Source organism: Artemia franciscana, chromosome 4 (assembly GCF_032884065.1).
Source record: "Artemia franciscana chromosome 4, ASM3288406v1, whole genome shotgun sequence".
Classification (NCBI taxonomy): domain Eukaryota; kingdom Metazoa; phylum Arthropoda; class Branchiopoda; order Anostraca; family Artemiidae; genus Artemia; species Artemia franciscana.
In genome coordinates, this window is record NC_088866.1 from 29,984,333 (window position 1) to 30,008,076 (window position 23,744).

General features: G+C 34.4%; 1 protein-coding gene across 2 annotated transcripts in view; it reads right to left on the reverse strand.

Annotated features, from left to right (window-relative positions):
* Positions 1-215: 215 nt before the first annotated feature.
* Positions 216-23,744, reverse strand: part of LOC136026278 (sorting nexin-29-like) — an 80,081-nt gene continuing 56,552 nt past the window's right edge. For both annotated transcript variants that reach the window (XM_065702667.1, XM_065702668.1), the window contains exons 9-14: positions 21,893-22,058; positions 18,118-18,393; positions 11,134-11,274; positions 7,025-7,161; positions 2,290-2,438; positions 216-352 (exon numbers count right to left, since the gene is read on the reverse strand). In XM_065702667.1, the coding sequence (XP_065558739.1) occupies positions 2,330-2,438; positions 7,025-7,161; positions 11,134-11,274; positions 18,118-18,393; positions 21,893-22,058 (829 nt within the window). In that variant the 3' untranslated portion in view covers positions 216-352; positions 2,290-2,329. The remainder of the gene's footprint in view (positions 353-2,289; positions 2,439-7,024; positions 7,162-11,133; positions 11,275-18,117; positions 18,394-21,892; positions 22,059-23,744) is intronic.

Consider the following 23,744-nt stretch of genomic DNA (forward strand, 5'->3'; position numbering starts at 1 on the left):
AGTGATTTTCTTTTTAAGAATCTAGTGATTTTTTTCATCGGGTGACAGCCCTGCACATGACTCACCTTATAGTTGTGTGTCATCTTGATCCATCCGTAATATATGATAAAAATATGGCTTACGTATAGCCTAGTTCAAGTGTGTTACTTCCTTTGGTTTTGAGCAACAGGATAATTATCTTTGCACAAAATGGTTTCTAAATCGGGTCATCGATATTTCGCTAACTTCATTTTAATAATAGAAAAATTTCACAAAAACAAACAACGGAATGTTTCCAGTTCAAAAGCGTAAATAAATCACTGATTAAGTTTTCGATACTTCGACTTGCCCAATAACATAATAATAGATGCACCTGCAAGAATTTAAAAGTTTATATGCGTGGTGGTGATAAAGGACATAAGCTAATTATTTTTTTTGAGGGGGGGGGAGTAGTCAAAGGAGAAAGAAAAAAGGCAAGGCAATTTGATGCGGGGTGACAAAGCAGAGGCTTAAACAGGGTGGTAGAAGGAGTAGTATTCGCTAGCATGATGGACTCATTGCTGCTTAATTTGACAAAAAATTCCTAGTGGGTCTCTGAAAGAAAAGAATATATTTCTTCCTAAACCGGGTTTTGGCACATCAGTGCCACAGATCCCTTATTATCAAACGTCTGTGAACTGTCTTTACATCTATAAAATAAACTCAAGGACTTACAGGCTAATCGATTTTTCCCTAAACCACGCTTTGGTGCACCGCCTAAAGCTGTTTCAAAATTGGCTAACTTTCTTCATGAATAAGATTACATATTCATTTCCTCCCTTGTTTCAGAGTAAAACATGACAAAAATTTGTCTCAGGTTGATGAAATCTATATATATATTTTATACACTATACTCCTTCTCTGAATATAGTTCTTCTTTAATATATTAGGCTCTCAAGCTTTTTTCCCATCTATAAAATTTACTCCTTTTTTATGACCACGACTGACAAAAGAAAATTGTGGGAAAGAATAAGCTATTTCAGAACAACATTAAGTTTCATGATTAATTTCCACCATTCTTGAAAAAAAAAAAAATTACAGACAGGTTTGACACCACATTTACAATAGGAAGTTCCAAAACAGCACGGAAAAGTGTTAGATCTAGACATCCAGTATCAATCCAGTTTTACTGAAGGAAGAATCAAAGCATGAAAAGAAGCATTTTTAGTGTGTAATTACTCCTGAGAATTCTCATTGTTATATTTGTATGCATGGAAAAATTAACAACATACCTACATAAAGGACAGAGGCAGTTTACAGGGGGGCGGAGGGACACTTGCCCCGGGCGAGAAATTTTAGGGGCGCAAAATTCCAAATTAATAATCTGACTGTTGTATTAAGTTTTTAATTCTTCGAATGTTATTTTAATTAAAATAAAGTAGAAGGCACAGTTGGCAGTAAGTATGAGCAAATTGAATCCGAAATTTCCATTTTTCCCATATCTTACATAGAAATAATTGCGCAATACGAAGATGAAGGGGTATTTACAAATGTAAGAGTTGCCTGTCAAATATTGTTAGCGATTGTAGTGTTGGTGGCCTGTAATGGCCAGTCGTCAAGTGAACTTAAAAAACATTAAAGTGCCGCAATAAATAAACACACGACACGAAGAATTAGAAGCAATTACTTGGGACGCGATAATTAAGAGAGACCAGAGCCACCAATGCCAAAGGGTGGAGAGGCTTTTATAGAAATTCCTGGCCACACCTGTCCCAAAGTCTTGGGCTGGTTGAACTAAAAGATTGTATAGCTTTAGGAAAACATCTTTAATGAAGAAAGAAAAAGAATGCGAACCGGATTGCGATAATCCGTTTTAAGATGCGTAATTTTGCAGTTGCATAGGGACAGAGATGTCACGTACAGTTTGTTGCATGTACCAAAGCCGCTTAAGAAAGTGTTTCTGTAGTTTAAATGCCGCAAACCCCTGGACATACCAATGCTTGCAAGCGTAATTTTTTTGGAAATAATGTCAAAGCACAGATTATCTCTTTGGTTTTATCAGATATCTCACTCCCAGCAAAATACATCGGCCAAAGTATTCCTCAATTACTTTGGCTATCTAACAAAACTCACCCGCACGCGCAATGTCATTGGATTGGAAAACTCCGCCCGCGTATTGTCACTAGATATCGCCAACTTTTGGGAAAGTAAATTCTTTGATATTAATGCCAATAAGTCTCAAAATAAAGAAAAATATGCAACATTAAAACCCAGAAGACAAAAACTGTTTCTTCTATTTTGGTTAGAAGCAAAGAAGAATAAAAAATATACCTGAGATTCACAACAGACAAAAAACACAGTAAGTACATAATCAAAGACCATCATATTGCGGAGTTGTGGCACTTTGTACATCTTGTTGACTCCCTCGAAACCTTGCACCAAATCGTGTTCTTGATCCACTTTCTCCTTGTACAGAATCCCTTGATAAAAATTAAATGGCTAGTTAATTGAAGATAAACTAAAAGGTGACTAAAGAATCTTCAAATGGTAGAAAAGTCAACATTTTATTCATAGGGTACGAGACCCACACATCATTCGAATAGTTGAGTACCTAGGATATTCCAAAGTAAATTGATGCAGTATTTCTTATGTAAAGTCTCAAAATCTTTCTCCCTCTTAGCTATTATCGGTACTTACAGAATGAGGATGATAAATTGCCAAAGATGGTCCTTTTTGGCCATGTCTCTGAGGCTAAACAAGAGCCAAGAGCTCTTATGGCACTTGTGATGAGGTCGGAACCTAAACTAGACTCGGTACTAGAGTAATCGTAGGCTGGTATGCATGTTTTTGGATCGCAAACCGTAAGTGGAGGGATACCTATGACATCGCAAAAGTTGTCCGTCTGTACGCAGTATAACTCTCGAACGAAACGAGGCATTTTGATAAAACATGGTGTGAGGATTTTTTTTGGGTTAAGAGTAAGGTCGAGTTCGTAGATGGGTTCTTTAGCCTACATTTAGAGGTATGGGGGGGGGGTTCAAATTTAGGGGCAAACAAAACATTTTTAAACAGCTAATGTGATAGTCGTCCGATCCGAATTGAGAATAGGGCATCTAAGACGCGAGATCTTTATAGAATCAAGTTTCATTAAGATCTGATCACCCATTTGTAAGATAAGTATACCTCAGTTTTCACGATTTCCTCTCCGTCACCACCCCAGATGGTCAAATCGGGCAAAAGACTGTTCTCAAGCAAATTTGTGCAGGTCCCTGACACACCTGCCAATTTTCATCGTCCTAGCAGGTCAAAAAGTACAAAAATCGCCAAAGCACTAGAAATCCTTCCAACTCCCCCAAAGAGATCGGATCCGGTTCGATTATGTCAATCACATATCGAGATTGACACTTATTCTCGAACTTGCCAAAGCACTAGAAATCCCCCTAACTCCCCCAAAGAGATTGGATCCAGTTCGGTTATGTCAAAATGGTATCTAGACCTTGTCCTTCCCATCAACTTTCATCATAACCTTTCCACTCTAAGCGTTTTACAAGATTTCTGGTTTCCAAGCTTTCCGTTGCCCCATCCACCTCCCAATGTTCCCAAATCCGATCCGACTTGAAAATGGAGCATCTGAGACATGATATCTTTCTATATATCAAGTTTCATTAAGATCCCATCACCCATTCGTAATGTAAACAAACCTCAATTTTAGTAAACAGCAAGTATTACCTACTTGTAGGTAATAGTAAAGAGCAAGGTGTCGAGGAGGGAGCAGCACTTCATATGCGTAATAATTTCTGTTCGTTTTAAGTTTTATTTTTACTCCTTACTTTCAGTTGAAAAAACTTGTTTTTTTAATTTAATTTCTGATAGTTTTTTAAATAATACCTGAAAATTTAGCTCCACTTCCACGAAAAAATACCCCTCCCCACGGACGTATCCTCTAGATAAATCAATCCCGGTGAAAATTTACCCTGAACAATTAGCCGTAACATCTCCACACATAAAATTGAGTCGACAAAGAGAAAACAAGACATATAAAAAAAAACTTTGTATAGGAATTCAGGCAAATTCCCCCAGTGAAAACTCCCCTTCCCATGGAAAATTCTCCCCGTGCAAAATCTCCCAGCAGAAAATTTTACCCTCCTTCAACCCAAAAAATATGCATATACTTCCCAATAGCAAATACTACTCGTATACAATGGATAATTTTATAACTTAAAGACCTTTCCCCAGGAGCTGAGGGGGGGGGGGTTGGTATTTCCAAAGGCATAGTAAGTGGGCCTTTCAACTACGCAGAACAAAATGGCTATCTAAAATTTTGATCGGACGATTTTGGGAAAAGGGCATGGGAAGGGCCCTAGTTGCCCTCCGATATTTTTGGTACCTTTAAAAGGGCACTATAACTTTTAAATTCCGGTCAAATTAGCCGTCTCCCGATATTCTATGACCACCGGGTCAATACAATCACCACAGGGAAAAAGAAAAATAAACACGCATCCGTTATCTTTCTTCTGACAAAAAACACAAAATTCCACATTTTTGCACATAGAAGCTTGAAACCTTTAGTACGGCTTTCTGATATGTTAAATCTGATGTTGTGATTTTCATTAAGATTATTTGACTTATAGGGGGTGTTTTCCCGTTTTTTCGAAAATCAGACAAATAAATTTGATGTCAATGTAATGGATAGCCCAGTCTATTTTTGACCACTGTTTTCCACAGATTCTCGAGAGAAAAAAAACATTATTTTCTACTTCTGAGTTTATTTTTAAACAAATTTTAAAAATTTCCAAGAAAGATTTTTTTTTACTTTTAGTGCATTATATTTTTCATTTTTTTTCTTTCCTCAAAATTTTCTCAAATATGTCTTTCTCTCTTTCCCACTCCCTCCAGTCACTGAAACAGGTAAATACTCATTTCCCATGCAAATTTACGTTTAATTTAGAACAATTTTTTTGCTCATCCTTAATCAAGTAACTCTAAACTAGCTCACTTTATCCTGCTGCCTGGGAATTATAATCTTTTAAAACCAAATCTGAATGCATGAGGTTGACAGCCATTACAAATTCGTAATCGTCGGAAAGAAATTCTTTGATAATCATGACAGTATGATCTTTTTCTTAATATCGAAGGAAAAGGTAGAATAAAATTTATATAAAATTTATATAAAATTTATAAGAATCTGGTGATTGCTATTTCCTATCATCAACCAGTTGAGGAGAAGGGGAATCTTAAGACAGCCATACAGGCTTGTCGAGACCTAAGTTACAGGAATACTTAAGGAGTTTAAGTGCAATAGCTCGAACACAATTTCTTATACGATTTTTATCGCCCATTTCTTTTCATACGTTCTTTGCATTCTACATTACATCATATTCTTTACATTCTTTATTATCTGTATACTTCTATTCTATATTATTATTTTCAGAACTTCCAATGGAAGCAATTTGTAGTATGCAAAAATTCTTTTCAGCTAAGGTGTGAAGTCTGTAGTATGAGAATGTAGTATTGTAGAACCAGGTCTAGGTCTATTTGAGTCTGACCGTTCTATCTTTAATTTTTTTGATTTTGAGTTCTAGACATCTAATTTTTTTTCAAGTAAAATTTTAAAAAAAATCTTTATTCATTTTACGATAAAAGTTTCTTTCATTTTTATCATTATCTTTCAGTTGCCGTAATCGTCTGTCCCCCTTCCTTCTCAGTTCTGCCACTGAATTAAATGCAGGTTCATTCCCATACAACTGTTCGTTTTATTAAAACAAAACTGACGAAGGTAAATTTCCTGTAGCTCATCCTTAATCACATTGGTTTAAACTAGTTCAATCACATGATTTTCGCTACCACCAAAGAGATGACATTTTTTATAAAGAAGAATGAAAACACGGGTAGTCTTGACGTAAAAAGTCACTTCCATGTAATCATAGTGGTATGTTCTTTGCGTTAATAGTGAAGGATAAGGTAGCATAAGGTTTCTTCAGTGTTTATGAAGCATGTTACGACATCCCATACTTTAGTTATTCACCCAAAACGTTTAATTTTTCTTATAATAGAATTATTGTATTTACTTTTTGCGGCATTTGAAGATAGAAGTTAACAGTTATTTGGACTAATTCCTTTTATTTCTCGTAATTGTCTGAATTCGCTTTCTTTCTCTTTTTTCTCTCTCCTCCTCTTCTCTTTCATCTCTTCTATCTCTCTCTCTCGCTCTCCCTTCTAGTCCCTGAGCCAGATTTACGTTCATTTACATACAGCTTTTTATTTTATTCGAAAAAAAAAAAAAAATAGTAAAAGCAAATTTTCTGTAGCTTATCCTTAACCATAATATTCTCCCTATTATCAACTATTATTACCCTATTATCATATATCAATCAAACTATTCTAAACTAGCAACGAAGCCTGTCGGACAAAATGTAAAGAAAGGAAAAATGAAACCCCGTTCTATTGACATTTTTTATTCTTCTGTACGCATAAAATAAGCTGATATTGATTTTTTGTTCCACAAAATTTTTACCCAAAAAAAGAATATTCTCAATGTTTGCACCTTTTACTAACGAAAATAAATAAAACAAGAAGTGTGAGCCTTGGTCCACAACCGTATCAATTAACAATCGCATGATTCGTATTGATATCGAATCGATTTATGGACATTGTACTGCAATCATATCCGTATTGCAATGCTCACCAACTGATCTAGCAATTCTTGATCAGTTGTTCATAAATTCATCTTCTCTAGGAGGTACAGACATAGCCAATTACTATTTAGGTTATAATATAACACGATATACCCCCTCCCCCAGAAAAAAACCGTTAAATTGTTTTAGTTCCAAAAAAATTAACATCGATCTTCACTTCTCTTTGTTGAAATAAACATTCTCCATATCCGACAAAAGACAAAAGTTGTTTCCGACAGTTGTGAAACAAGGAAAAACGAATTAGTTTTTGCTGAAAAGGAAAAAAATGACAGTCAAATGAAACAGAAAAAGTGCCAACTCTTCTGTGAAATTTATCATTTATCCCCAGTATTCATCATAACACACATTTCTTAACCAGAAAGCATACTTACCCAAAAAATGAAAGAAATCCCAAAAGTGTATCTTTATCAGGTAAAGTGAGTTCGGGATATTTAGTCACCCATAGATTTACAACTCCGCGGAGATACGATTGCAACCTCTTCCGCCTATCTTCAACACATTTACTATCCTAGAAATAAAGATATGATTTTGCAATTCTTTAGCACAGAAATTAGTCAAGCTGCATAGCTGAATTGACAGTTTTGAATATTGTGCTTCAAGTTCTCCCACAACGAATTCATTCGTGAGAAACACCCGTTAAGAATGTTAGCTCGCGGAAACGCAATGCTTAGCAAAATTGTTAGCTTATGATTTTTTGGGCGGCTGGAAAAGGCATGCATAAATGAACCAAAAAAAACAAATCGCTTTTGTTTGATAAAATTTACTTAAAACTTAAGAGGAAGAAAATAAAACCTTAAATTATTTTTTTTATTTATAATACAATAAAAAATAAACAACATAAAAAGTTTTAATAAAATAAAACAATAAAACAAGTTTGTATTTAAGGTTTCATTAAAATAAGAAAAATTATAGGAAAGATTTAAAAAATGCCTGTTCTAAAAATGCACATGCCAATTGCTATGAGTTCATTAGTGAATTAGTGAACTATCTTTGTGTCAAAATTAGCAAATTTTTATTTCCCACTGAATAGCTTATTGGTTTCTCCGAACATTGAGACTCAGTACATACTTTATAAAACTTTGTCTTTGGTTGTAGATCAGTAGATGCTACTCTTTCCACTAATGGCGTATCCATGATTTTGATTTGTGAAGGGCGGGGGTTATAATACAAATGTATCAGAGATTTGGTTATATGTATTTTTGTTGCGTTATTATGAGTGGGATAAAACTTCGGGGGCGAAGGGCTTCAAACCCGGTGATCCTCCCCCTGGATACCGCCTTTCTCTCCACCCTATTTTTCCTATAATTATACTCTTTTTACCTTCCATTGTGTAATGCTTATTATACTAAATTTGAATATTCCATTTGTTTCGTTTTTTTTTCAAACAGGTTCCGTAAAAAATGTTATCATCTACCTTACCAAAAAAAAACTCCCGACAGTTTCCCCTCTCTTTGTTGTGATTTTTACCCCCCCCCTCACCTCCTTTGTTTTTATTAATTGTTTCAACAACTACATAAAATCTGCTACATTTAATTGTTTTTAATCTTTTCGACATTCTTATTTTATGCACCTATCTTTTTTTCTTACCAATCTTATGAAATATGTTTTTTTTTTTTTGCTGCTTTTGTTCTTCAGTTAGACTCTGAAGTGCAAATTCGACAAATCTAGACTTGTGTTGGCCAGTTTTTCGGAAGTAAATTTGTCATATTATTGAGTCAGTACTACGCTCTTTCGCCGAGGGTCTGCTGTTTACAATGCAAACATTACCTTACAAAATCGCCACAAAATTGTAACAGGGATGGGGAGTAACATCGCCAATCATGGGAAAAATTTCAAAAATATGTATTATTTAACAGACCTAGTTAAGCAGACAGTAAGCACTTAAAGTAATTAAACTTATAGAGTTTCGCTTAGCCTATAAACTGCCAAAATCCAATATACAATAAATTTTTCGTTGGTATTTCAGTTTCACTTCTTAAAAACTTATTGTTATTTAAATTCTTATTATTAAAGTTGTTTATATTTATTTTTTATATTACTTATGTTTTATATCATTATTGTATTACGTTTTATACTTATATTACATTATTGTTGTTTCCTTTTTTAAGTTATTTACATTACAAATGTGGCTAATATCGGTAAAAGTGTTGCGTAGTGGAAAAAAAAAAGAATTCTGCAAAGTAGTATTTATCGTTTTTGTGTTCTTCTTCTTTACACCTCTACTTTTTCTGGTCTACTTTTTGTTCTTCATTTTCTTCAATAGTCTACTTTCTCTTCAATCTCATAAAGTATCCTGCGCCTTTCTTGAATCCTTACTGTTTATCTATTACCGTTTAATGCTTATGTATTTTATCTAATGTTTATTACTATTTTATATGTATTTATTTGCTATTCAATGTTTACTCTTTATCTAATTTTGATCTTCACTGTTATCTTTAACGCACCTACAATTCCAAAAGTGAAAAATGCTTTATTAATCACTAATTTATTATTAAAATCAATTAGTTACTAAAATACATACAAACAATTGTATATATTAAGCAGGTAAACTCCAACCCACATGAGAATTAAAGAAAGGAATAGCTGTTTACTATAATTACTTTAAAAAAATCGCCCAATTTGATGATAGATAGACGGATGATAGATAGACTTATCTATTAACAAATGGACTAACATCATTTTTAAACAATCTTAATAAGGGGGTTATGCCAGATTTGCCTCTCACTCAATCGGACTAACTGTCCATGCTTTTTCTACAAATAGCCATGGCTTGATGCACACAACTACTTGATTTTAATTCAAATTAGACCAACCGAGTCCGTTGATTTTTAATTAAAATCAAGTAGTTGTGGGCATGAGGCCATGACTAATTGTAGAAAAGGCTAAGACAGATAGTCCAATTGAGTGAGAGGCAAAAGTAGACCAGAAAAAATAGAGGTGTAAAAAAGAAGAACACAAAAACGACAAATACTACTTTGCAGAATTCTTTTTTTCGACTACGCAACACTTTTACTGATATCAGCCATATTTGTAATGTAAATAACTTAGAAAAGGAAACAACAATAATGTAATATAAGTATAAAATACAATGCATAAGTAATATAAAAATATCTAAAACCAAAGTAATATAAGTATAAAACGTAATACAATAATGATATAAAACCCCCTTATTAGGATTGTATAAAAATAATGTTAGTTCATTTATTAATATACAAGTCTATCTATCATCCGTCCATGAGTCATTCCTAGGGCAGAAGAACTAAGGTAGATAGTCATAGAACCTATATTTTTCCAAATGTTTGGTTAAATGGCACGGGTAAACGGCGGGAGTAAGTATGACTCTCTTATGAGACAATGCTTGTTTGTTAGCTTTTAGAAAGGCACATCCGCCTTGAGTCTCAGGCACATAGACCAAGAATTTAAAATTGACATAGGACCGTTAGATTGCCTGGAATGAGAGGTAAATAAGGCACGCCTACCTTTGGCCTTAGGCAGGTTAAACCGAGAATTTAGAGCTGACATTGAACCGTTAATTTGCGTGGAATGACAGGCAAACAAGCGTCTAAAGTCAAATTGGGCCCATCTCCACAATTAGTGTCAGGTAAGGCGATTGATTCAATTCATAAACTTAGACATTTGCACTAATAAAAATCAATTCAATATTAGTTTACCAACAAATTGACTGGAATTGCAAGGGGAATAAGCGTCAACAGCCTAAAAGGGTCTGTTGGTCTAGAGTGTTAGGCCAGTGTTATAAGTGTTATGAGACAGTTGGGCTAAAAAAATAAATTAAATATTGGTTGAAAGGCTAAAAAGGGGCAAATAGGGGGCTCTTAAACTGTGAAAACATGGAGAAACTACATATTAGTTAATGGGCCTAGTCAAACCCATTGGTAACACTGGAGAGTTCAGGCCTCTCTGAATGAAATATTCAAGTTAAGGCTCATTAAAACATTTAAGGTTAAAAGTTAAGGCTGCTACAACTTTAGACCCTGGCCTATTTATCTAACCTAACTTTCAATATAGTCCTAGAAAGTAGAATCGAGCCAAATTCTTCATATAGCTTATTGCTTGATATCTGGCTAGTCGAATGAGCACCTAACACTTTCCTTGGACAATACCACTGGATAATGAAAGGAGAAAAAATAGGTCAAAAGTAATATTTTTTTTCAGGCCGTGAAACCGTTTTTGAAGGCTACGAGATCATTTTGACAGTGTCTGAGCTTACCATCAGAGTAAGACAGAATGATTTCAAGGATAGATTCGGCACGCTTTGAATACGATTGCTTTAAATCTGTACCAGGCCACAGTCACGACTTCTTTTTTTTTTTTTGGGGGGGGGGGTACAATTTTTTTTAACGAAAAAAACTTGTTTATATGCATTTTTTGTTACGTTTTTCGGGTCGAAGAGAAATTTCAGAGGGGGGGGGTGTTCAAACCTCCTTACTCTCTCCTGGGCACACCTCTGATTTGTACTGACCTTATTTCCAACGGTTTTCTTCGGTGGAAAATCAAAAGTTCCAACAAGAGGATCTTCTTTAATAAGCTGCTTGTGAAATTTGAAAAACTGGGAGAATCGTCGATAAACGTTCCATTCCTCATCTCGAATTCGAATGTACACCTGAAAATTAGAACAGCACTAGGTAATATATTGCTTGTAATAATACATCCTGAATTCTACAGTCATCAATTCTGAAGTTCGGGGAAGAATGGGCTATCCTGTTATTACTACTTTTCTTAGGAAGATGAGGTGGATGTATTTCCTGTGTAGTTCCAGTAGAAAAAGACATACGGCAAGGTGCAGTTTCTTCCCCTACCCTTTACAATAATAGTGTTGTAAAATCACAAAAAGATGTTGAGATGAGTCTTGTGTTTAGAGGTAGAGATATATCACTGTTAAATTATGCCGATGATATACTGAATTTAAGCCGTTCTTTTGGGATGATAGAAACGAACTTTGATATTCTAAGAAACGCTTATTCCGAAATAAACCTGTCTTTTAACGAAAGTAAGAGCGAAATTGTTGTTTTCAACCGTCAAAGCTCAGATGACGTTCCTAATATCCGACTTGGAAATAGTGTCGTGAGACCAGCGCCTAGTTTAGTTTACCTCGGGCTCCCAATCGGTTGTGATGTGAAATCTACGAGATCACTGCTAGTTGAACATTTGACCAGCAAGATCCGCAAATCTTATGGTCTACTCATATCTACCAAGACAAATTATAATAGACATATCAGAGCAAGACTTTTCAATGCGCTGGTGCAGCCACATGTTATTGGTCTTTCCCCGTTTTGGGTTCTATTAACCGATCGGAATAAACGTACCATCCGGTCATGCTTTTACCGTTTTTGTAAGTTCTTGTTAGGCCTACCACCCTGGACAAGAAACTCTTGGATTAGTGAAAGCTATGGCATTCTTGATCCATACCTGGCCGTCCAAAATCGGTCCGATCTCTCTGCAAGAATAATTCCCTGTATGGGGCGATGCTGCCATAATCTTCTTCTTCTTGTAAGTTATCTTTCTAGTTTAGTTATATTTTCTCTTGTTATTTACATGTTATGTAGGATAAGTATTTAGTTTCTTTTTTTTTGTAGTTTTGTTAATTTCGTTTGCTTTTTCTTTTCTCCATAGGGTTATCTTTGTGGGTTATTAATAAATGATGAATTTGATGAATGCAAAAGATGAGCGGCGGTCTATAGTATGTTTGTAAATATTTCTAATTATCAATGCAGCTTTACTTCGTCTGTTCTACTGATCTGTTAGTCTATTTTATTATACTGTTTTTCTTTGTTATATTAGATTTATTGTGTTTGTCATTATTGAGTTACGTGTACTTTTGTTTTTGCTTTGTTTATTAATTTTTTCTCTGTACTCCACTGTTTATACTTTTGTATATTTGTGGGTAATAAATATTATTATTATTATTATTATTTGGAACGTGTCCTTCGTACGCAACAATGCCCCTTTCGTCAGACAGCTTATGATTGGACAGCGGATGGCCAAAAAAGTCGAGGTACCTCAAGAAATACTTTTGAACTTATACACGAGACCTAAGGAGATTAAGACATCCCTCGAAGAGGAATGGGAAGACGTCAGCACTGCGGCATAGCTTTGTGATAATTGGGGATGCTTCGTCAACTACCTAAGCGCCATCAATGGCTGAGGAGGTGTAAAAGATGATAATACATTGACAGCGCATGGTTCTTTATAAAGGCAGCGCTAGAGTATAGCCTCTGAAACGGGATAGTACGCCTGAAAATTTGCGAAGCATTCCAAAGAAGCGTGAACGATCGTAATTTGTTCTGTCTTTATTGGTTGACAGAAAAAACGAAACGAACATACCATAAAATTTACATCGTAGCAACAATTTCCTCTTAAAAATCGCTGACACTGTCGGGTCAATTAAATTCTCATGACGCAATTCAATACTTACTGGCCACATAAATTTAGGTCTGCGTGATTTAAGCCTATTGAAGCAAAAATAAAGTTGAAGGAATTCTAGACAAATTTACAATATGGCTGAGCTAGCATTGCTCATAGTGAGCCTTTATGATGTCGGGCCTGTGCCTTTGATGGCATTTTTCTGGCCAGTCTAAATCAAGTTCAAGAAAAAAAAAAACCGCATATACCGCATCAACAAACAAACACACAAATTAATAGTATTCACAAACTTTTAATTTGGGAATAATTTAACTTGGATAATTTGGGTATAATTTGCAATAACTTGGATTTCGAAAAACCTTTCTTTTTTTTTAATTTGTGCCAATGATTCTCATCCTTGATTCTAAGGATGTTCTTTAGCTTCAAACTTCTTACAAAGGAACTACTTGTCAAAAATAATGTCCGATACTATTTAGTCATAACTTTCAATCGGCCACAGTTATTTCTAATAACTGTTATATATTCTATTATGTTTTACTAAAGGATTTGCTGTCGACAGGGAGGGGGATTTTCAACTACATAAATTGAAAAAATTCATAGTTATTGCTCTTTTATGCGGCTGAAGTCATTGTGACAATCACCATGGGGATAACCGTATACAAACATATCTACATTTAAATGCAAAAGAATCTACAATATAAACGATTATAGGGTAAATATTACAAATACATGGCTATAACTTAGTACTACATGTATAACTGAGTCGCTACATGAATTATAATCATGACTCGTATATTGTCAAGATCTCTAGGAGTGCTTTACTGAGTTCAAAACAGGCGGCGTACACAAGGGGTACACAAAATATGGAACAAAGCAAATGTAGGATATATAATCCTTATATAACGGTATAGGAAAGAATAAAAACACGAGAAATATCGTAAATAACGAGGTTTCGGAAAGGAGGGGGAATGCAAGTTCAAACCCTCGATCGTTATTGGATTGATTTATTTTGCTATATTTAGCCGTTTTTTTTTACTATTTTTTTCCGATGGTTGCATTCTTTTTTCTATCTGAATGGTTTAGACAAACCAAAGGTTCCCAAACCTTTTAGTTCAGCATAATTTTGAGACATAATTTACACACATATAAACTCAAGTCTTCTAAAAGCTATTGCCAAAATTAGTTAATTAAAACATTTTGTCATTGCAGCGATCTTTAAGTATAAATTAAGGATACCGAAGCCCCCTTGGAAGTTTTCAAACGCCCAACTGTTGATGGTACAGCTGTGTGCAACAGCTGTGTTCTTTAATAGGTATTAGGTATTTATATTAGGTATATTAGGTATTAGGTATTTTATAGGTATAGGTAATAGGTATTTAATAGTAGGAATTTTCATCTTTTTTCGTCTGAGTACTGAAATTGACACTATTTTTTAGACCACCTATAAGTTTTTCGTCTACAATTTCACTGGCTAAGACGCTTTGCAAATCTCTTAAAGTATCAGCCGAGGAAATAACATTATCATCATCTTCAGTGTTTGGTTTCTTTTGAGAAGATTGTGCAACAGTCTCATAGTCACAATTAGTCACTTCATTACCAATCACATCATCATTAATGACTTCATCACATTGGTCATTAGTCATGGTCAATCTTTAATGGCCAATTTTGTTTCAAAGTTTATCTGCAGCCACAATTTAATATGGGCAATTGTGCTCAACGTTATGAAAAATTCAAAAGGTTTTAAACTTTTGTCACCTGAAACTTTGAATACTCATAAAATTAAAACATTTTACATTAAGAATCAACTTCTTGATATTTCCGAAACTAGATATTATCAAGTTAGCATTATCACATAAAAATACCCCATAATATACTTCCCTCTTCGTTCAAATTTTTTCCCCTTTAGTCGTAATCTCCATAGTCATTACACATGAGGAGCATCAAATTCGTTACGTCCATTTGAAGATAAGACGAAAATAAAGAATTTTTGCCCCCTTTGTATGGAATATAATTCCAGTTGCAGTACGAAATTCAAGTCGTCTGGCATCCTCCAAGATTGCAGTAAAGAGATTTTTGCTTGCAAAACAATAGTAATTATGCGTGTTTTATGTAAGTAGAATGCTTCTTGTATATGCATGACAACGTATGAATGGCATCAGGGCTGGATTTAAATCTTTGGCACCCCTAGGCCCAAACAACTTATTTTCGGTTAGATACAGAGATTCATTGGGGAAATCCCCAAACATTTGAGGATAGTGGAAGCCCTGAACAGAAGGAAAACTGATGAGTGATGAGCCAAAAGTAATGCAAGAGAGAAGTGATAAGAAACCGCAGCTGCCATTCTTAGGAGACATCTGACAGTTGATAAGCGGCTACAGAATGTAGAATAGAGAAGACTGTTACCTGCTGTCAACAACGCCTTTGGTGCTTTTTAGAAGATGCTGCACAATGTTTTGTAAATGTGTCAAATAAAATTATCGTATCTTATAATATAGTACAACTAAATTAAAAAATTAGACTGTACCAAAGGATTAAATGGACTTCGGAAAACGAAAACACCAAACAGGATGTGGAAAAGATTTGTAAAAAACATTTCGGGTTTTCTTTTTACTTTGTTTAATGATTATCTAAACCTTCTTAAATCTAATTTGAATTTAAGCTATTTAATTGAATAAAGTTGCTGAGTTAAATTAATCATGATTATTTCATTTAATTTTTAAGTCGATTTAGTTAAATAATTAAACCTAAGCTATTCACTTTAATATTTAATAAAACTTATCCAGAATAGTAGAGCAAAGAAATAGGGAAAACGTTTGCATACCCCTAAGTACTCTAGTCTCTAGAGTCCTAGAGTGTTGAGCCTCTCAACATCTCACTGTAATGGCAAAATTTTCACCTCGAACACTCCTATGAAATTACACTACTTGATTTTACCAGTACTTGACAGATAACTTGGCCACTACTACAGTCACCGAATAAGACGAACAAGGTGAATATTCTGCAGTGGCTTTTGAGATGATTATATTGGAAGAAATATTATCTCATGTCTAAACAGTAATTTCTCCACATTCGACAAACAGCAAAATAACCAAACTTTACATTCTAAGAATCTGCCGTGAAACTTACTAAAGACGAAGAAAATTATAATTTTTCATAACAAATTTCCACTCAAATCGTTTATTTTGAATAGCAAACCCAAGAAAAAAGGAACTATAATAAAGAAATTCAAATTATATTCTGCAGTTTAACTTTCACATTTTAAGGCTCCTTTTCACCTTTTGCTTAAATTTTAGCATCATTTTTCTAAATATCGTTTCTACCATTGTCCCAAATACGCTTACCACGTACTAATGTCACTGTAAGGCCAATTTTAGAAGCGGCAGGAAGTGGTCACGCTTGAGCCCAGAATGTGGCAATAATAAAAAAAGGAAAAATATATATGGCATGAACAGCTGTCTTTCGAGGGATTCAATATGAGAAACTTGCAAAGGTTACAGAATGTATCTGAGTCGTTCCCCTTCATTTTAGAAAGCTGTATACATAATTAAACCAAGATGTCTTTCAGCTAGATATGCTTGTCCCAACCTCAGCCAATTCCTCCCACGTTATATGAAGTAGATACAAGAGAAATTGCTCTCCCTTTACAACCCCCTTTTTCCAAAGAGTGGACTAATCACTCCACAAAACAAAACACGATTGTGAGAAAAAATGTAGTCTTTTTTTTTGTCAGAATATAACCGGTATATGTTTAATATTACTGAACAAGGAAAAAAGATAGGTCACTAACATTCCTAAGGAATCGAGTTTTTTCTTTCAAAGAGGTGTTTCTGATACAGGATTCCATATGTAAATAATTTCCTAGTCCAAACTGCCTTTTCATTTATAACTAAATTAAAACGAAAATGTAAAGAATGGGTAAAACTTTCAATGTAATCCTCCACCCCTGAAAGTCAAGCCATCCTTACCAAGTAAATAGCACACAGAACTTGCAATCTTGCGTCCTTCGTGATGCAAGTTCGAATTCTGGTGTTGTGAAGATCCAAGTCCTATCTTAGGGTTGGATTCTGAAGTGTGACTGCAAAATTGGTCACCAAGGGTTTGGAGGCAATGGGCCTTTAATGGCTGAATTTCGATCCATTTGGGTCCACCCCAGCACAAATTAAAAAATTTTTATAACTGAACCTGAAAATTCCTCAACGTGAGCGTAAGGCTAAGTTTTGATAAAGGATAGTATACCTGCATCCACCAAATATTTCTAAAAATGGTCATGCTCGTATTATTTAGAAGTAACACTCTCGACTGCAATAGAGGTACATTTTACAAGAATTTTAGATTACCTTTTCAATTTACCGATTGATCCATCTTTTCACTGAATTTTGAAAATGAAATCATGAAATCATTTTACAGCCTGATCCTTTTTTCTTAATATATTGAAACAGAGAAATAACCCTTTTGGACAAATAATAATAATATAATAATAATAATAAAATACATCGGCTTCACATCCGCAAGCTTTTAGGAAAATGAAGGAAAAAGGAAAAATAAAACAAGCTTTAATAAATCAAGACACGCACTAAGACATGAGAAGAAAACACACAAACACCCCCCCCCCCTCAAAAAAAGAAAACGGAAGAAATCTTACATTTAAACAAGACCAATATGATAATTTAGGTAGCAAATAAAGGTTATGTGATATTGTATATGAATTAACTCCTGATATAAGACCCTAAAACAATACAACGATCTTCTTATTTAAAAATCTTATATATAACCTAGGTCAGAGTAAATAAAATCAGATACAGGTTTTTTGTTAAACTTGTTTGCAGTATACCATTAGAAATTTCTTTATCTTCTTCATTATCAGAAGCATACAAAGTTTTGACCTGTTTTAAATGGAACAGTTATAAGTAAGGATGTAGTCTAAATTAAGTCATTAATCTTTAGGCGTATGCGGAGCAATACCTAGAAATTATGCAAAGTGCCAAGATATTCCCTCTTTTGCATATGACCCCATCCCTCAAGTTTGAAGAGTGGGGTTCCTTGATTGATTTTTTGAAAACGTAGATCCGTTTAGTTGAATTACCTGATAAACATGGTGCTCGCTTCTGGAAGTTTTGGCAAGAAATGCAGATGGGATCCATATATTAATTAAAGACCTGGAATTTCCAGTACCCGTTCCATCATCTTCGCTAATGATACTAAATCCGTCCTCTTCAAGATTTAACCCATTATCTACCGGTAGAGGACCTCGCAATTCAATTAGCTCATCTTGCAATCGACGAATCAGTGCATCCTTTTGCTGTATGCAGCGTTGCAAGCGGGTATTAAATTCCATCAGTTCAGCGTGCATTTCGGCAACCTAAAAAGTTTGTAAGTACTATCAATGGTGTCATTTTTTCAAGTTTTTCCTTGCTTATTGGATGGTTTTCGTTCTATTATATTTTGTGAATCCATCCCCACTTCTGACGATGCAGAAATATCATGTGCGTAGGATTATAATAGTTGAATAACACTGTACGTGTTCCCTTAAATTGTTTTTATTTTGTACTTATATTCTTCTTAAGCTGGTTGTATTATTTTGCATGTTGCTTTTACGCTATTTTCAAAGGTTTTTTATGTAGTTGATTTTAGTTTTATTTAGTTTAGACTTGATATAAACACTGATATGGTGAACGCTGTCTTTTTTTTCAGGTTTTTATCTTCCTGGTTTAGATGGTTTCCCCTCAGTTATATTTTGCATACGTATTTTTATATCTTCGATTGTGAAGACGAAGAATTATCATGTGAGGGTAGATTATAGTAGTTGAACAGCTCTGTATGTATCGCATTCCCTTACTTTATCTTTATTTATGTTTTGTTATCTGTCTTATGCTGTTTATATTATTCTTTGTATTATTGTTATGTTGCTTTCCAATATTTTTGTTGTTGTTTATTTTATAAAGACATCATTTTTTTTTTGATTGGACATTCTAAAAGTTAGATAAAACAAAATTAAAACTTAGAAAACTTAGCTAATCCTCCATATTTTCATTTTTTTTTATTACTATTATGTCTACTGTCTTTGGTTAGCAATCCATTACGCTAGCGGAAAAATCATTAGATTTAGTATTTTCAGCTAGTCAGGATAAATAAGGAGGCAGAATCACACCAAGCCCACATAACTGAAAAACGTATTGTCTATTAATATGTCCTACATACCACATAAAAGTGGATGTTTAGATAACTCCAATTTTTATTCATTTTGGAAAATAAATGTTGGAGAAAGTTTCCAAAAATTTACACGTTTCCCATACTCTTTGCTAGAGGGCCGATCAAACTCCCCAAATTTTTATGTTTTAGAACCCAATTTCGATAAACGAAGATCTTAAGAGTTCTTACGGGACTTTGGATGAACATTTTTGTATCTTCTTCTGGTTTGCTCTCTAACCCAGTTTCTATCAATTGTAGACTGACACAAGGAGAGGTTTATCCGCTCAAGTTTTCCTCGAACCTTAGTGCAACCTCAATAACTTCATCAGCCCTAGATATCTAGTATAACAAATTTTCGAGAAAATGTATTCCCTCTTCAACAGCAATCCTTATTTCATCGAGCTTCAGCTCAAGATTCGAAGTCATTGCTAACTTTACATACTCGAGAAAATATTAGAAAGGCATTTGGATCAATATCACGATTAAGTGGTAACTATCGTGGTGGATATTTTAGGTTCTCTTTTTGATTCATTTTGTGAATTAATTGATCTCTCTAATTCACTTTAATTTCATTTTGATTCTCTTTTCTTCATATTCTTCATCATTCTCTTCTTTTCTGGCGTTATTTAAATATTACAAATTTTCACTCAGCTTTGCATTTGCTTGAACACCACCGAAGAAGTCTGAACATAGACACATGCCCCACCCCTGCCCCCTAGTTGACACCGCTGATTAAATTATTTTTGAAATGCTAAAATAATAATAATTCATTTATCTAATAATTTTCATTCATTTACATACTGTTTGCAGTAAAGCATGAGAGTTTTTGTGTCAGGGGAGAAAGGGGAGGGGGGTATTTTTACTTCCATTCTCATAAAAGAAAATGCTTAAATTTGTACACAGAACAAACTAAAACCTAAGAAATTAAAAAGGGATGTATAAATAACTAATGAGTAGATTAGGCTGTACTGATAAAACCGACTATTAAGACACGAATTATTTTTTATTATTATTTGCTGTCATGAACTGTTGAGCAACTTCTGCTAATAGTCACTGAAACTACTACTAACAGATCACAGCAGCACTTAGCACCCTAAAACCAAGACAGCAGCTAAGAATAAAATGGGTAACATTTACAGTGAATGTGTATATATTCTCTCCAGCCATTACATTCTCATATTTTTCCAGACTTTAATATATGCTTAAGGTTTTATTTATTTTTTGTTATTTTTATTGGATATTTTATATTCAGATATTTTTCTAGTTCTACCAGGTTGTTGTTTTTTCTGCAGATCATTACTTTGTTTGACCTATTGGAATGTTTTTGAAAACTTATTGCTTATTACTTATTGTATATAATCCTCATTTTTGACTGAAATAAATGAATAAAACACACTGTTGCCTATGTTTTGAATAGGTATATTCGCTGATTTTCCTCTTTTTCTTATGTTTTTTGATCCGTTTAAATATAAAATCTGTGTTTCTTAACGTATTTTAACCTGTTTCACCTGTTCTTTTTTTTACCTATTTCGTCTAATGTTTGTTTTTCCTGTTTGATATTTTTTACCCCTGAATTCAAATTTGGCCCTTCGGGGCTTGTGATTGAAATTTTGTGAAATAAACATTTTATTTCGAAATAAACATTAGTAAAAAAAAGGAAGAGTTATTGCTAAGCAGCACTCGTACAGGGTTGCTAATAAATCCTGTGTGTTAAAATTGACGAGTGCAAAGTTATTTCATTGCTTGCCAGTTTAGTTTGTTGCATCCAGATTTATTCACTTCTTTTAACCGTTCAAGGGCATATTAAACCTGTTAATCTCCAGGTCGAAGAATTTAAGCATACACTGATAGATATAGTCCCGACATTCACTCTTTATTAAGGACTATGGTTGACCTTCCCCTAATTTAAATTTGTCGATAGCTGATTGCGATACAAGAAAAAAGAGGGACAAGAACATGTCACAGACACATCCATCAAGGACTAAAATTCCTCCAGACTATACATGACCATCAAAGTCATTATGTACCTAAACTGTTTTTCTTTACACGTTTCCTATTCAGTTTGTTTCAGCTGGATTTATACTTTTTTTTGACCTTTCAAGAGCTTCCTGTACCTGTTCATCTCCTGATCAAAGAAATTGGGCAGACACTGACAGATACGGTCTTGACATTACCTCTTCAATAAGGACTATGGTTGACATTCCCCTAATTTAAATTTGTGGATAGCAAATTGCGCCACAAGAAAAAAGAAAAAAGAGGGACAAGAACATGTCACAGACACATCCATCAAGGACTAAAATTCCTCCAGATTATATATGACCATCAAAGTCATTATGCACCTAAACTGTTTTTATTTACACATTTCCTCTTCAGTTTGTTTCAGGTGGATTTATTCTTTTTTTTAACCTTTCAAGAGCTTCTTGTGCCTGTTCATCTCCTGGTCATAGAAATTGAGCAGCACTGACATATACAGTTTTGACATTGACTCTGTATCCTATTACTATAGCTTACATATTACTATATATTCCCCTCTTTAAATGTGTAAAAGTCCAATTACGACATTTACAAACAGGAATCAAGCAAGAACAAAGGCTAAAAACCTGCAATTGGCAGATCATATGCATTAAAATTCCTCCAGGCTATATATGACTATCAAAGTTGTTAAGCACCTGAACTAATTTTTCTTCGTAACTTTCCTGTTCAGTTTGTTGCAACTGGATTTTATTAAGTTCCTTTAATCTTTCAAGAGTATCCTGAGCCTGTTCACCGTCTCGTCGAAGCATTTGAACGGCACTGACATACTTCTTCAGTTGAGCTTTCAGCAGTTCGTTCTCCCTAGAAGAAAGCATACACATTTGAGACAATACATGTGACGTAAAGGGCAAAGAAAGCAGAATTCTTTCCCCAGTAAGCCTACCACCTTAAAGTAAGCTATTCTACTTCACCTACCGTTTCAAGCTAATCAAGGGTAGTTTGTGCAGACTGTATTTTGACTGAAAACGATTCTTGAAAATAATGAATATTGATTAATTATAACTTACAGAAAATTCTCAGCTTCAATTTTATTCTCCTGAAAACTAATCATTAATTTTCTATTTTCTAAATTAAGTAGCCATACGCTATGCTGTTAGCAATGATATTAGTTTTTAATCCTTATTTTAGAAACTTGACTGCCTTCAAAAGAAAGGGTAATACTTTACAATAAACGGTGAGGAGCCTGACGAGAAAGGCAGAGTAGCCTGGCGAGCAACCTATTCTTCATAAATAGGACAATGAAAAATTCCAGCCATAAGAACCAACCCCAAAGGAGAATTTTGTGAAAAATATGTTGATACATGCATGAGTTTCGGTGTTGAGCATGAATAACATACTTTAAAAAGAAGGAAGATATCATAAACATACCAAGACAAAGTATCTGTGACCAGCAAGCTACCTTTTTATCGACAATCTTATTGGCGGTCTTTACTAACACTGGAATACGAAATCTTTTTTAGCGTCTCTTAGTAAATCTACACATTTGTTGTATTGTTTTTTAGGGTGACAGTAGATCAAACAGTTCGTGGTAACGAACTGTAGTAAGGAGCGACCCGGCTCAATAGTAACCAAAACTCTAAAAAATGGAATTTTGATACCAATAGCTGCATCAAAAGAATCGCATCTTAATGCTGGTTTTAAATATATAAGTTTCATCAAGTTTAGTCTTACCCATCAAAAGTTACGAGCCTGAGAAAATTTGCGTTATTTTAGAAAATAGGGGGAAACACCCCCTAAAAGTCATGGAATCTTAACGAAAATCACACCATCAGATTCAGCGTATCAGAGAACCCTACTGTAGAAGTTTCGAGCTCCTATCTACAAAAATGTGGAATTTTGCATTTTTTGCCACAAGGCAGATCACGGATGCATGTTTATTTGTGTTTTTTTTTTTTCCCCAGGGGTGATCGTATCGACCCAGTTGTCCTAGAGTGTTGCAAGAGGGCTCATTCTAACGGAAATGAAAAGTTCTAGTGCCCTTTTTAAGTGACCAAAAAAATGGAGGGCACCTAGGCCCCCTCCCACGCTAATTATTTTCCCAAAGTCAACGGATCAAAATTCTGAGATAGCCATTTTATTCAGTGTAGTCGAAAAACCTTATAACTATGTCTTTGGGGACGAATTACTCCCCCACAGTCCCCGTGGGAGGGGCAACAAGTTACAAACTTTGACCTGTGCTTACATATAGTAATGGTTATTGGGAAGTATACAGGCGTTTTTAGGAGGATTTTTTTTTGGTTGGGGGGAGGGATTGAGAAGAGAGGGATATGCTGGGGGAACTTTCCATCGAGAATTTGTCATGGGAGAAGAAAATTTCCATGAAGGGAGAGCAGGATTTACTAGCATTATTAAAAAAAAAAAACAATTAAGAAATAAATGTGAAAAAGCTTTTTCAGCTGGAAGTAAGGAACAGCAATAAAACTTAAAACAAACAGAAATTATTACCCATATGAGGGGCTCACCTCCTTCTAATACCTCGCTCTTTAC